The sequence below is a fragment of the Hyperolius riggenbachi genome, chromosome 8 (genome assembly GCF_040937935.1).
Source record: "Hyperolius riggenbachi isolate aHypRig1 chromosome 8, aHypRig1.pri, whole genome shotgun sequence".
Classification (NCBI taxonomy): Eukaryota; Metazoa; Chordata; class Amphibia; order Anura; family Hyperoliidae; genus Hyperolius; species Hyperolius riggenbachi.
Window position 1 is genome coordinate 160,095,357 of NC_090653.1, and position 15,674 is coordinate 160,111,030.

Below are 15,674 nucleotides of genomic sequence, written 5' to 3' on the forward strand. Positions count from 1 at the left end.
TTAAATCCCCATCAATTAGAACTCCCAGGCTACGCACATGATCAGAGCTGTGTAGATCCGTGCCTCCTATTCCCAGTGGTGAAGACTGCAAGTTAAGTTGTTTTGTTGTCATGCGCTGCCCTCCGATCAGAAGGACTTCAGTTTTGTCTGCATTCAGTTTCAGCCAGTTGTCATTCATCTATTGCTGTAGTTCATGTAAGCAGGTGTTTATAGTTAGAGTTGGGTCTGTCACACCAGGCTTGAAGGAAAGATATAGTTGGGTGTCATCCGCATAGCAGTGGTATGTCAGGCCATGCTTTTGGATTCGTTTTCCAAGCGGTAACATGTAAATTATGAAAAGCAGGGGAGAGAGGATTGAGCCCTGGGGCACCCCATACTTAAGTGGTACAGGGGTGGACAGGAAGGGCCCCATAGACACTTTTTGGGTTCTGCCACTCAAGAAGGATTGGAAACACTGAAGAACTATGCCATCAATGTTGCAGTGTTCCTGTAGCCTGTTGTAATGAATAGCGGAGATGCCGCCGCGCGGTCTAGCGGCAGGGTGGCTATCTCCGCGTTCAGGCCGGCGGTTTCCGCGCAGCAACATGTGTCTAGTTTGCCTGGGCCTTCTAGTGCACACAGATGGAGAGCTACGCGCGCGCTCGCCAGAAGACAGGACCTTTATGCCAGCAGGAGAGGTATCAGCTGATCAGGCAGATCAGCTGATCCCGGCTGGACTGCTGATTGGCTGAGTGGCTGGGGCGGCACTGCGGAGCGCCATGAGTATATATAGTACTTGGTTGGCAGTTGCCGGTTGTCTGCTGTTGCGAATACTAACGTGTGAGCACTCAGACCTCAGTCAGATCCTACAGTGTGTTAGAACCAGTTGGAACTGGGAATTCACACTTAGCCAGATTCCGCTTTTGAAGTTTACTGTGTTATACTTTAGACCAGTTCCGGGGTGTTGAGACCAAGGACCTCACACCCAAGTACAGGATTACTGTGTCATTACTGTGTTATACTTTAGACCAGTTTCGGGGTGTTGAGACCAAGGACCTCACACCCAAGTATAGGATTACTGTGTCATTACTGTGTTATACTTTAGACCAGTTCCGGGGTGTTGAGACCAAGGACCTCACACCCAAGTATAGGATTACTGTGTCATTACTGTGTTATACTTTAGATCAGTTCCCGGGTGTTGAGACCAAGGACCTCACACCCTAGCATAGGATACTGTGTTATACTTCAGACTAGTTCCCGGGTGTCGAGACCAAGGACCTCACACCTCAGACTAGGATTGTGCTTATTGATATTTGTTATGAGCTCTGGCTCTGTTGACCTCTCTCTTGCTTTCTGATTCGGTACCTCCGCCCATCTGTCTATCAGTTGCCAACCTTGCCTGTACCCGGTTACCGAATCAGCCTTCTGTCTCTGTACCTTATCTGCTCGTGTGTTGCCGACCTGGCCTGTCTGACCCTTCTTGCTGTCACTCATCCCTCGAGTGATCAGTCTTACTGTACTACTAATGACACTAACCCTCCAGGTGTCAAGTAGCTGCAAGGGCTACCTGCTCCTCAGGAAGTCCTTCTTGCAGTTCAGTCAGGCGGCTCTACCCCATAGGGGTCCACTGGCTGCAGTACAATCTGATTACCAATCCATCAGGGAATCCTTGGCTGCAGTAGTGTCTGTATCTCCCGCTCCTCGGGAGATAACCTTTCTTACTGTTGCACCACTTTACCACACTGGTGTCCTGTGTTAAGCTATACTGGTATTATTGGTGATTCTGCAGATCACACATAATCGGGTATAGCGTCTGTATTATTGGTGATACTGCAGATCACCAATAATCAGAGATCTTCTGTGTGCTGACACCAATCGTTACACCTGTTTATCAAGATGTCATGGTCAACTGTATCAAAGCTGCAGAAAGGTCTAGCAGTATGAGGATGAAGCACTCTCCTCTGTCTCTTGCCATGAGCAGGTGGTTGCATATTTGGGTGAGGGCAGTTTCAGTGCTGTGGTGTTTCCTGAAGCCAGACTGGAATGGGTCATAACTGTTGTTTTGTAGGATTTTGGCTTCTAGCTGGAGTTATACAGCTTTTTCAATTAACTTACCCAGAAACGGAAGGTTAGAGACAGGCTGTAGCTGGTCATTGCATCTGGGTCCAGGGAGGGTTTTTTGAGGAGAGGCCTGATGATTGCTTCCTTCAGTAAAGCAGGAAATATTCCTGATTGTAAGGAGCAGTTAACAATTTTGAGGAATACCGGTACAAACAGGTTGGGGCAGTTCAACATGAACTGTGTTGGGCCAGGATCCAGGTCACAGGTAGTTAGGCGGAGGTGAAGGAGGATGCTTGATGTGACTTCTTCATCAATTTCTTTGAAGTTTGACCAAGGTGTTACGTTGTCTTTGCTAATGGTCTTCGGCGCTATATTAGGCTCAGATGCTGTAAGTTGGATGGCGGACCTTATAGCGGAGACTTTGTCTGTGAAGAAATGGGCAAATTGGTCACAGAGGTCCTTTGAAGACTCAATATTACGTTTTTGACATGCCGGGTTGCAGAGTTTTTCCACTGTGCGGAACACTGGCAGTGGCGTAGCTAAGGAGCTGTGGGCCCCGATGCAAGTTTTACAATGGGGCCCCCCAAGCACTCTATACATAACAACTGATACGCCGCCCCAAAACCTGCCAATGGCAACTACAGTATCAGAGGTGCAAGAAGGGGATGGGGAACAGTGTGTTAATGATTACCACTATTCAAAGTATCTGTAGAAGTGATTATTATGAGCACAGGACCAATAGAGAGCTAATACTGTAGTTGAGGGAGGGCCCTATGGGGCCCCTCTGGCCCAAGGGCCCCGATGCGGTCGCTACCGCTGCACCCCCTATTGCTACGCCCCTGCGGAACAGTAGGGCTGGTTTGTTAACTGCATTTGCAATCTCTTGTGATAGAAAGGATGATTTTTTTCCCGTGGTTACCTTTTGGTAGTTCTTCAAGTGGAGGATGAAGGCATGTTTGTCTTCTGGGGACTGAGATTTGCGTCACAGTCTCAAGTTTTCGGCCTTGTCTTTTCAGCTCTTTTATAGAGTTATCAAACCACTGTGCATGATGGTGTGGAGTAAGATATTTGGTGTACAGAGGAGCAATGGTCTCAAAGGTGGAGGACACACATTTGTTGTATTTAAACACCAGAGTATCAGGGTCCAAGCTGGAGTCAGTCAATTCATCAAAGCTAAGGTTATCTCGGATATGTTGAGGTGTTAGCCCTTTTAAGCGGCGATATTTTATTTGATTCTTGAACTGGTGTTTGACAGCTGGTATTGAGAGTGAGAAGTGGATAGTGTGATGGTCTGACCAGGCAACAGGATTAATTTCTACATTGGCTATTGACAGCCCAGTATGGAATATAAGGTCCAGAGTGTGACCTTTCCTGTGATTAGCAGAGCTGATTGATTGGAAGAAGCCCAGTTCATATAACGCACGAGGTAGCTCTATTCCAAATTGTGAAGAGGAGTCATCCACCCATGTATTGAAATCTCCAAAAACAATCCATCTGGGGTGTTCCAGTGTTAGGTTGCATAGGAGATCTACAAGTTCCTTTTCTGGTGGGCGGTAGATCAGCAATATGTTAATGTTTTTCTCAGCTGAAAGTTGCACCCCCAAGCATTCAAACCAGTTGGTAGGTCCTACAGTAAGTGGTCTGATTTTCAAAGCTGATCTAAAGCAAAGTGCAACCCCTCCACCCCTGCGTTCTTTCCTGTTGCAGTATATCACGGAATAGTTTGTTGGCACAGCGGCCTCCAGGGTAAAAAATCACATAGAATTACTTCACTTCCTATCATACTCCTATAGTGACTGACGATATCATTTTTTTAGGAAATCTTATAAACAAAATCGTGGTGTGTATTACCCTGCTTGAGTTATTTCTGATTGCTATTCCTTAGTATAATTAAATTGTGATTCCCAATAAGTCATTATTATATTATATCTCATAATGTTTATTCTGTAAATCCATTAATTTCACTTATATGAGCATTGTTATTATTAGCTGAAAGTTTAAACTGTTATGAATCTGTTGCATCCTGAGCCTGTCACATGTACCGAGGGAGCTTGAGGATCTCTGATGGAACCCTCAGTAATAATAGTAGCATGGATGTGTAACGATTGGTGTCAGCACGCAGAGAGAATCTGATTATTGGTGATCTGCAGTATCACCAAGAATGCAGACATATACCTGATTATTGATGATCTGCAGAATCACCGATAATACAGATATATTGCTAACCTCTGGACACCTATATAGTGTGAGTCTTTGGTGCAACAGTAATAACTTTGAGTGAGGACCACCCGAGGAGCAGGTGGTCCTTGGCAGTATGAGAAGTACCTCCCTTTGGAAGTGCAGAGATCTTGCAGCAGCCTGAGACATTCAAGGGGGCGGAGTCCCAGGCTGAATAGCAAGAAGACCCGGTGACTAGTGACCCCTGGAAGATGGGCGTCACCAGCAGGTCTGGAGAATAACACAAATGATAATACAGTTCCCTAGTCTTGGGTGCGAGGTCCGTGGTCTCAGCAACCTGGAACTAGTCTGGAATATAGCACAAATGATAATACTGTTCCCTAGTCTTGGGTGCGAGGTCCGTGGTCTCAGCACCCTGGAACTAGTCTGGAGTATAACACAAATGATAATACAGTTCCCTAGTCTTGGGTGCGAGGTCCATGGTCTCAGCACCCTGGAACTAGTCTGGAGTATAACACAAATGATAATACAGTTCCCTAGTCTTGGGTGCGAGGTCCGTGGTCTCAGCACCCTGGAACTAGTCTGGAGTATAACACAAATGATAATACAGTTCCCTAGTCTTGGGTGCGAGGTCCGTGGTCTCAGCACCCTGGAACTAGTCTGGAGTATAACACAAATGATAATACAATTAATCTGGCTCAGTGTGAATTCCCAGGTCCTCCTGGTTCAAACACACTGTAAGATCTGACTATGGTCTGAATGCTTCCACGTAAGTGTTCGCAATGGCAGACAACCAGCAACTGACAAGCAAGCTGTACATATAGTTGCTGGACTCTGCCGCCCCGCCCGAGCCACTCAGCCAATCAGGAGTCCAGCAGGAATCAGCTGAGCGTCCGAATCAGCTGATACCTCTGCTGCTGGTATAAAGGTCCTGACTTCTGGCGCGCGCGTAGCTCTCCATCCATCTGTGTGAACTAACAGACCCAGCCACACCAGACGCACGCTGCTGCATGCAAACCGCCGCGTTGGACGCGGAAACAGCCGCCTTACTGCCAGTACATGCGGCAGCTTTTTCGCGATCTCTCGCAGGATGGCTCAGCAACCCCAGTACATCATTAAATAATTCTACAATTGCATGCATATGCTGTTTTCTGATGGATTACACACTGAGTAAAGACAGGTCAGTTTTGAAGAAAATTCTTTAAATGATCTTCACAATATTTCATTCTTGTAGACTGAAAGCAAGCGAAAAGGATTATCTTTTGAGGATTGTCATGCTCTCCATCTCTAAGCAGCATAGGATAGTACTGTTCATAGGAATTATTTCAGCTTTTAGAAAATAAGTTAATATGAAATGCTATGCAAAATATGTTCCCTTTACATTGCATATCATTTAATAAATACCTCATCAATATATTATGGTTTTATATTGCATTTCTTTCACTATAGCCAAAGTTATGAAATTGGGAAAGCAGATATGCGCTACAGCACTGGACATGAAATGCAGGTGAGAAAAGTATGAAATCAAATATAAAATATCTGGTTGTAAAGGTCTAAAACTATTTTAGTTTTCTATGGTATGCATATTGGTAATGCATTGCTTTTCATGTCAGTTAATGGCATGAGAGGTCGATCAAAAAATAATGAGTATAACGGCATTATGGTTTTCCTAGTCTTGAGGTAATAGCAAACATCATAGTTTTCTCATGGACTAGTTTAATCTAATAGATGATAAAGAACAACTCTTTTCCAAAGGTGCAAAACACACCTGTAATGGCTGTCGCATGATGTAGTTTAGGACCCCATCCCTCAGGCGACACTGCTGGGCTGATGCCAACAGATGCAGTCATATAGCTGTATAGCTGACAATGTGCTCTGTTGCTAGGCGAGGGAAGGAGGGCAGAGGGCCGATGGAGTGGTGCATTGCGTGACGTTACATGGCGGGCAAGGGAGTGGCTTGCACAGAATCGGCTGTCACTTGGCCAAGTTGATCCACCTGGAGGATCACTTGCGGGGTGGCGGTCGGGCTACCGTTCACTTGCCTGATTATTGTCTGAGGTGGTCGTTATCGGCCACCTCAGCTGACTTTAGTCATGCTGTTGTACGTAGCTTTAGGTGTATGTAGCTTCAGGTTGATTTCTATTAGTCATTATTTGGTGGTGGATCATGTGTGCTGTTTTGTTCCTCCCGCCACCCCTTTCTTTTCCCTTGACTTTCATCACTCTTCAGTATGTTTCAGATTGTATGTTTTCAGATTTACACTAGCACTTCTATTATTAGACATATGTTTATCATGTTGATCTCTAATTATATAAGGTGGTCATTATCTTGCACTAGCACTTTATTTTGTTCTCCATGTACAGAGAATTCAGTACCCTTATTTATTACAATTTATATTATATTATATAATTTATATACCCCGCCATGTTGTTGTTGATGTTTTTAACCACTTGCCGACCGCCCACTACCAATTGGCGGCGGCAAAGTGGCACCCCTAGGACCGCGTAACGCCGATCGGTGACGGCACCTGGGGGACTAATTAGCTGGGGATTGCGCACATACATGCACGCGCATCCGCTGGCATTAGGCTCTGCCCACCCGTGATGTCAACTTGCCGGCAGGTTGTTAACCCCCGATCTGCCACATACAAAGTGTATAGTACACTTTGTAATGTATACATAGCTATATTTTAGATTAGGTCCTAAACTGACCCCTGGGGGCTCCTGATCACCCCCCACACCCTTAGATTATCCCCAGACCCCCCCCCCATGTCCTGTATACATCTATTCTCCACTGTAATCACTCACTGATCACCTGTCAATCACCTATCAATCACCCCCTGTCACCACCTGTCACTGCCACCCATCAGATCAGACCCTAACCTGCCCCTTGCGAGCACCTGATCACCCACCCACACCCTTAGATCGCCCACAGACCCGTCCTCAGATCACCTCCCAAGTGCATTGTTTACATCTGTTCTCCCCACTTATCACCCACAGATCACCCATTAATCACCCATCAATCACCCCCTGTCACCACCTGTCACTGCTACCCATCATACCCATCAGGTCAGACCCTCATCTTCCCCTTGCGGGCACCCAATCACCCGCCCACACTCTCAGATCGCCCTCAGACCCTCCCCCTGATCACTTCGCCAGTGCATTGCTTGCATCTATTCTCCCCTCTAATCACACCCTGATCACCTATCTATCACCCCATCACCCCCTGTCACCACCTGTCACTGCTACCCATCAGATCAGACCCTAATCTGCTCTTGCAGGCACCCAATCACCCGCCCACACCCTCAGATCTCCCTCAGACCCCCCCGATCATTTCGCCAGTGCATTGCTTGCATCTATTCTCCCCTCTTATCACACCCTGATCACCTATCAATCACCCTGTCACCCCCTGTCACTGCTACCCATCAGATCAGACCCTAATCTGCCCCTTGCGGGCACCCAAACACCCGCCCACACCCTCAGATCGCCCTCAGATCGCCCGCAGACCCCCCCATCACCTCCCCAGTGCATTATTTACATCTGTTCTCCCCTCTAATCACCCACTAATCACCCATCAATCACTCCCTGTCACCACCTGTCACTGCTACTCATCATACCCATCAGATCAGACCCTCATCTGCCCCGTGCGGGCACCCAATCACCCACCCACACCCTCAGATTGCCCTCAGCCCCCCCCCCCCCCCCCGATCACCTTGCCAGTGCATTGCTTGCATCTATTCTCCCCTCTAATCACACCCTGATCACCTATCAATCACCCCATCAGCCCCTGTCACCACCTGTCACTGCTACCCATCAGATCAGACCCTAATCTGCCCCTTGCGGGCACCCAATCACCCGCCCACACCCTCAGATTGCCCTCGGACCCCCCCCAATCACCTCCCCAGTGCATTGATTGCATCTATCCCCCCCTCTAATCACATCCTGAGACACCCATCAATCACCTCCTGTCACCACCTGTCACCCCCTAGCACACCTACCCATCAGATCAGACCCTAATTTGCCCCGTGTGGGCTCCTGATCACTCGGCCAAACCCTCAGATCCCCCTCAGACCCCCTTCCGATGCACCTCCCCAGTGCATTGATTGCATCTATTCTCCTCTCTAATCACCCCCTGAGACACCCATCAATCACCTCCTGTCACCTCCTAGCACTCCTACCCATCAGATCAGGCCCTAATCTTCCCCTGCAGGCTTCTGTGCACCCGACCAAACCCTCACCCGCCCCACCGCAGTGACAGAATTTTTTTTTCTGATCACTGCAAAAACCACTGTACAATAACTGTGGCGCTGTAAAGATCAGTTTTGATTTTTTTTTTTTTATCAAAACTCAGTGACCACAGCTTTCTACTTCACAAGTACTCCCTTTTGCTAGGTTGGTGCTCTTTTTCCTGGGTAGTCTCAGAGGAATACGGTAACAGTAAATTCGGGCGCCTGAGGCTAGTGGACAAATCGGGCGCCGCCATTCACTCCTATAATAAATATCGTTTAATGGGCGCCCGATAGGAAAAAAGGGCGCCGGAGAAAACTAACGTTTTAAAAGCGGCGCCCGGAGACTTAATGTTTTATTACTGTTTCTCATGATTACACATTATTTAATGATTTATACATTTTTAAATATTATTTTTAAACGAAAAACAGTACAATATTTTTTTCCAAACATTATTTTTAAACGAAAAACAGTACTTTTTTTTTTTAACATTATTTTTAAACGAAAAAACCAACAGGGGGGTCTTAGGTTTAGGCACCAACAGGGGGGTCTTAGGTTTAGGCACCAACAGGGGGGTCTTAGGTTTAGGCACCAACAGGGGGTCTTAGGTTTAGGCACCAACAGGGGGGTCTTAGGTTTAGGCACCAACAGGGGGGTCTTAGGTTTAGGCACTAACAGGGGGGTCTTAGGTTTAGGCACCAACAGGGGGTTCTAGGGGTTAGGGGTAGGTACAGGGAGGGATACTTAGGCACCAACAGGGGGGGGTCTTAGGTTTAGGCATCAACAGGGGGGTCTAGGGGTTAGGGGTAGGTACAGGGAGGGTTACTTAGTAATTTTTTTTTTAAACGTTATTATACGTTTCACTATTTAAACGAAAGATTAATGTTTTTACAATTGCCGATTTAATGCACATTATTTAATGATTTATAACTTTAAAAACATTAATTTTAAACGAAATACAGTACAATACATTTTTAAACGTTATCCATGCTTATCGTTAAAAACCCGGCGCCCTTTTTTCCCAGCGCCCCTTTTTAACGTACGCGAGGAATACCCCCTAAATTCAGCAGTCCACCTTGGCAAAAAAGGGGTATTCTGCTGAAGAGGCCGCTGAGTTCATAGAAGATTTTATTTTTTGTCACAAGTTAGTGGAAAATTACACTATGTGAAAAAAAACAATAAAAATCAATTTTTGCTAACTTGTGACAAAAAATAAAATCTTCTATGAACTCACCATTCTCCTAACGGAATACCTTGGGGTGTCATCTTTCTAAAATGGGGTCACTTGTGGGGTTCCTATACTGCCCTGGCATTTTAGGGGCCCTAAACCGTGAGGAGTAGTCTGGAAATCAAATGCATCAAAATGACCTGTGAAATCCTAAAGGTACTGATAGGACTTAGGCTGCAAAAAAGTGTCACACATGTGGTATTGTCGTACTCAGGAGAAGTAGTATAATGTGTTTTGGGGTGCATTTTTACACATACCCATGCTGGGTGGAAGAAATATCTCTGTAAATGGACAATTGTGTGTAAAAAATCAAAAAATTCTCATTTACAGAGATATTTCTTCCACCCAGCATGGGTATGTGTAAAAATACACCCCAAAACACATTATACTATTTCTCCTGAGTACGGCGATACCACATGTGTGACACTTTTTTGCAGCCTAGGTGCGCTTTAGGCTTTACAGGGGTGCTTACAATTTAGCACCCCGAAAATGCCAGGACAGTAAACACACCCCACAAATGACCCCATTTTGGAAAGTAGACACCCCAAAGTATTCAGAGAGGGGCATGATGAGTCCGTGGCAGAGTTCATTTTTTTTTTGTCACAAGTTAGCAGAAATTGAAACAGGTTTTTTTTGTCACAAAGTTTCATTTTCCGCTAACTTGTGACAAAAAATAAAATCTTCTATGAACTCACCATGCCTCTTAGTGAACACTTTGGGATGTCTTCTTTCCAAAATGGGGTCATTTGGGGGGTATTTATACTATCCTGGAATTCTAGCACCTCATGAAACATGACAGGTGCTCAGAAAAGTCAGAGAAGCTTCAATCTGGGGAAATTCACTTTTTGCACCATAAACGCTATACGCTATAACTTTTACTCAAACAAAAAAAAATTCCAATAAGTGTCTATTTATTGATCAAAGACATGTAGCACAATACATTTTGACAAAAATTTATATAGAAATGTTACTTGATTTGAAAAATGTCAGAACAGAAAGTTAAAAAATAATCATGTCTTTTTTGATAATTGTAATAAAAACTAAAAATCACAACAGCAATCAAATAGCACCAAAAGAAAGCTGTATTAGTGACAGGAAAAGGAGGTAAAATTTAATTAGATAGTAGGTTGTATGACCGAGCAATAAACTGTTAAAGCTGCAGTGGTGTGAATGGAAAAAAAGTATCTGGTCCTTAAGGGGTTTTAAGACTGCAGTCCTTAAGTGGTTAAATGGTTTTAATTGTTATGTAGTACAATAAATGATTTATATTTTGAATAATATCTGGTGTGGTGCGGTGCATTAAAGCTTTGCTTTCTTGTGGAGTTTATGAATATTTATATGCCGTTCTGCACACTCCGAATGTATATTTACTGTATGATCTCTAAATATAATTATGGATGGTGCTTGCCCATTTTTGTTGCAGATCAGTCAGTAATGGGACATGTCTGCGAGACAGCTTTTTATAATATGCCTCGATTAAACCGCTGTGGCTTTAGAGCTCTTTAAAGACTTTATCACCTGAGCTACTTCTTCAGTAGAAATTGGTCTGTTCAGAGTTAAGGTGGCCATACATTGGGCAATTTGGCGGCCGATCAACCATCCAATTTAATTATAATTCGACCGATTGACTATGCAACCAATTTTAGGCCAAAATTGGTCGCATTTATTGGTTGGACATTCTGCAAGAAGTAGGGTCGACTTGCTCGATCAGGTGTGCTGTGTTAACGATAAGTGATATTGAGACGAGCGACGAACGCAACAAAATCCCCTATGCTCCCTCCCAATGTGCTCCTCCCGCTGTCCAGTGCACTATACATTACCTGTCCGTGGCCGCCGCTTGTCCTCTACTGGTTACGGGCGCTGTTCTTTGCCCATACATGTACCCCACGTGGTTGCCAGAGTAAGTGGGCCACATGTATGGACGAAGGACTGCGACCGGAGCCAACGGAGGACAAGCGGTGGCCACGGACAGGTAATGTAGAGTGCACAGAGCACTGTGGGGCACTGATGTTCAGATTTCTGCTGTTATAATCTTACTGCATATTCTTCATGTGTGCAATCTCAGCTCTTAGTTCAGCTATGTCAGCCTCTGATTGGTGGCAGAAAGCTCTGAGTTTGTCAAGGCCTTCCTCCAGAGTATTCACTCTCTGCCCCAGTGCTGTGATCTCAGCTTTGATCTCTGTCACTATCTTAATGTTGGCTGAACTTATTAGCTACTTTATATCTTTAAGTAGCAAAGCCAGATCAGCTTTGGTAGCCATAGCTCACTTGTCTTGTAAGCTGGAGGTCCCATGCGAGGAGGGACAGGTAGGATGTACAGTGCACCATCTTTCATCCCCGCGGTCTTCAGCTTCTTAGTGAAGGGCTCCGGAATCTGAGCCTCTGACTCAGTGGGTTTGCTTTCTGCAACATACTGCGATGTACAGGGACAAAGGCAAACTGGTGCTTGGGCTGAATACCTTGTGCAGGCGTGTGCTAGGGCCAGACACAGTCAGACAGGACACAGAACCCTCACTGCAAGTAACTGCTTGCAGTGGCAGCCAAACCCTGCCCCCCTGTTCCATGTAGTTTTTATTCCAGTATCTGTCTAATTCTGTTCCCTGTCACACTAAGTTTCATTAGTAAAACTGCAGGAATGGGTTTGTATATTGATTGATCTTTCTTTCTTTCCTTTTGATTCATTTTCTATTAATTTTCTTAGTGTATTTCTAAACCTTATTTTTATTTGGTTAACATGTGGGTACACTATTAGCCCTTTTGCCTTCTAAATCTTCTTTTTCATGCCTTACCCCGTTTAAAGAGACACTGAAGCGAAAAAAATGATGATATAATGAATGGTATGTGTAGTACGAATAATTACTAGAACATTAGTACCAAAGAAATTTTTCTTTTATTTTTATTTTCAGTTATATAGTTTTTATGACATTGCATCATTCCCTAATATTTGCAGTTTACACACTACTCAGCATTCTAAATGATTTTACAGAGCAGCCTACTGAACTTTTGAACCCCTTCTCTGCAGAGAAAAAGAAGATACAGTGACAGATAGTTGAGATAACAAGCTTCAGAAGTCAGAGCCCTCTGTAACTTTGAAAGTTGTGAAGCTCAATGGCTCTTTTGAATAGATAACAACTGGAGTTTCTTTATTCTTCCTGTACTGGAAACAATATGAGACTTATGTCTCTGCTCCTAATGTTTTATGTCTTAGCTGTACAACACATACAAATCATTATATATTTTTTTTCGCCTCAGTGTCTCTTTAACTTCCTCAGTTGCATTAGGGAACTGAGGCAGTAAAGGGATTCAAATTAAATTCAAATTAGGAGCACAAAAAAGGTAACTTCTTTATCATGAATTTATACATGGCATTACAAGCAAAGAAAATGTAAGTTCTGTATTAAAATGAATGTATACATGCTATAACTCTGCATGTTTTAGTGAGATTACCTAAATTTAATGCAAACATGGAGGAATGTGGAATGAACTATCTTGAGCGTTATATATATTTATTGAAAAAACGACTGTAAGTAATGACAGTTAACAGTATTATTGATTCCGTTTCTAAATACATAGGTTGTTTTCCAGATGTTCAGTTATTCAGAGAACTTGTAAAATTTGTTATGCTTCTATCCATGTTTGTATTTAAACATATATGGATTTTTTTGGGGACCTTGAAAATAGGCAACACAGTGTAAAGTGGGAAATATTTTCCAAATAAATGGAAGATAGGCATAGAGACTTTAGATCTAAATCAAGGAGTTCATCTCTATGATCCCTCTTGCAGCTAACAGCAAATAACTGGCTAGGTACACAGTACTCACACCAAACAGTGTGAAGATTGCTTACTAGTTTACTTCATCCAGACAATTTGTCATATAGCATTAGCATTTCCTATGCCTTTGGTCTGGGAGGTTCATGGCAAGAAGTGAAGTCAGTGCTCTTGGGAACAGATCCTCTTCTGCTAAGTCTTCTGTCCAATACAAATTCCTATTGACAGGAAACAGCAACCATTCCCATAAATGAGAGAGTACCACTTGCTTCTTTTGACACGTATACCTCATTACTGTGCACCAAGAAGCATGCCTCACTTGGGGCCCAGGACTCATTCCCTAAGACTAAGGCACAATATCTGAACCTTAGAAACGGTTTGCGCCGCAAAACGTGTTGTCAACAAGTGTTTAATAAAGAAACGATTTTTTTCTGAACCATACACGTGAGATTTACTTACTCAAGTATAACCTAAGATTTTTTATATTAATTTTAATACACCCCCCTTTTTTGGGGGCCACCTCCTACACTTCTACTTCCTCTAAGTTAGCTGGGCCTATGGGAATCACTCCTCTCATAGTGAACCTTCCTTTGGGAGCTGCAACCGACGTGTCCTGATCACAAGGCCGAGTGAGGACAGTACTTCCCCACAAGCTCGTTTGAGTTGTTGCCTCCAGTAAGTAGCCCAGCTTTGTGAGTATAATTGCTTACTACTAATTCCTGTATTGTGATACCTTACAATAATACACCAGATCAGGCTCCTGGTGTCCCTGTGCTTTTTTTCTATATCTACAAGCTCAGATCACTTGCTACCACCCAGGCTGCAGTTTACTGAAGGAGCGTTTGCCCTTTGACTGTTTCTTCCACATTCTTGTAATAAATCTCTAGAGCATGCAGAGCAAGTTTTTCAACAATTGTATGGGGAGAGTGTACATTTTAGTCACAAATATTGTGTAATTCATTTTCAGTAATGTTAAATGTTTCTTTTTTTTTTTATTTTACTAGGCTAAAATTCTCAGGCTGCTCGCTACAGTGTACCTGGAATGGGACTGCAAACTATACCAAGACAAAGCACTAAATGCAATCAGTTTAGCTAATGAGGTACCAAAAGTGCAAATAATTTGTAAAGTGTTTGACTCAGGAATTGCTAAAGTCAAAAAGATCAGCATGAAAATGAATCAATTAGAGTTATTTTTAATATGAGGTCAACACTGGTAGCTTTCATAATCTCTCAATAAATAAGTGCTTGACAGAGTTACCTTTGCTGTCCTAATTTAATAGAAATTTCTGATTGCCTGGCTGTCATGATCATATTTTGGCTTTAGTAGATTAGGAGTTACCCATCTGCATTATGCTTGAAGCCAGTTTAAAGGATACCCGAGGTGACATGTGGCATGATGAGATAGACATGTGTATGTACAGTGCCTAGCACACAAATAACTGCTCTGTGTTACATCAGGTATGTAAGTGGCAGTTCCTGTCTACTTCAGGACTGAGTCAGACTACATTGTATCCCTCACTGATAAGAAATTACAACTATAAAACACTTTCCTAGCAGAAAATGGCTTCTGAGAGCAGGAAAGAGATAAAAAAGGTCAATAGTTCATAGATTTTAGCTCTGACATACTTCAATGAATGTGACATTGAGCAAAAACAATAAAACAGTAAAAACTTGAAAAGAAGATTTAAATATAAAATAAAACTGTGGAATATCTTAAAAAGTAATTTTTAGGAGAAGGAAGATAGATACAATTGTTTATTTCATTAGTTTATTTTCACCTCGGGTGTCCTTTAAGGTAGTAATACACAAAGTGATATCTCTGACTAATAACAGAGAAATCTGACCATTCTGTTTGAATATAACTGTGATGCTTTGCTTCCCACAAAAAAACTATTTTGAGTTATAAATTATTTGAAACCATCATTTGGAAAAATAGGAAAACTAACACTTCCCCAGCAGCATTTATGGCAAGTTTTTCCTGCAACAAGATACTCACCTGACCTGCGTTCCTGATTCCCAGGCTTCTGAAGCCGTTCTGAGGTGAACTGGTTTCTAACTGTTGATATGCTCTCTCAGAGGACTCGGGTCTTTAGGCACACCTGAACCAGTGTCATAAGAACTATTCCTGTTCCTTTGTTGTTACCATCAGTTCTCACGGTTAACCAACTTTATGTAACTGATTCCCCTTAGAGAAAATCCCTCTTCTACCCCTATCTCCTTCCTGACCCCAACC

General features: G+C 43.5%; 1 protein-coding gene across 4 annotated transcripts in view; it reads left to right on the forward strand.

Annotated features, from left to right (window-relative positions):
• TEX11 (testis expressed 11) overlaps positions 1-15,674 on the forward strand; it is a 239,213-nt gene that overhangs the window by 89,986 nt on the left and 133,553 nt on the right. For 3 of the 4 annotated variants that reach the window (XM_068247619.1, XM_068247620.1, XM_068247622.1), the window contains exons 10-11: positions 5,668-5,725; positions 14,446-14,541. In XM_068247619.1, coding sequence (XP_068103720.1) covers positions 5,668-5,725; positions 14,446-14,541 — 154 coding nt within the window. The remainder of the gene's footprint in view (positions 1-5,667; positions 5,726-14,445; positions 14,542-15,674) is intronic. The other variant, XM_068247621.1, reaches the window with a different exon arrangement.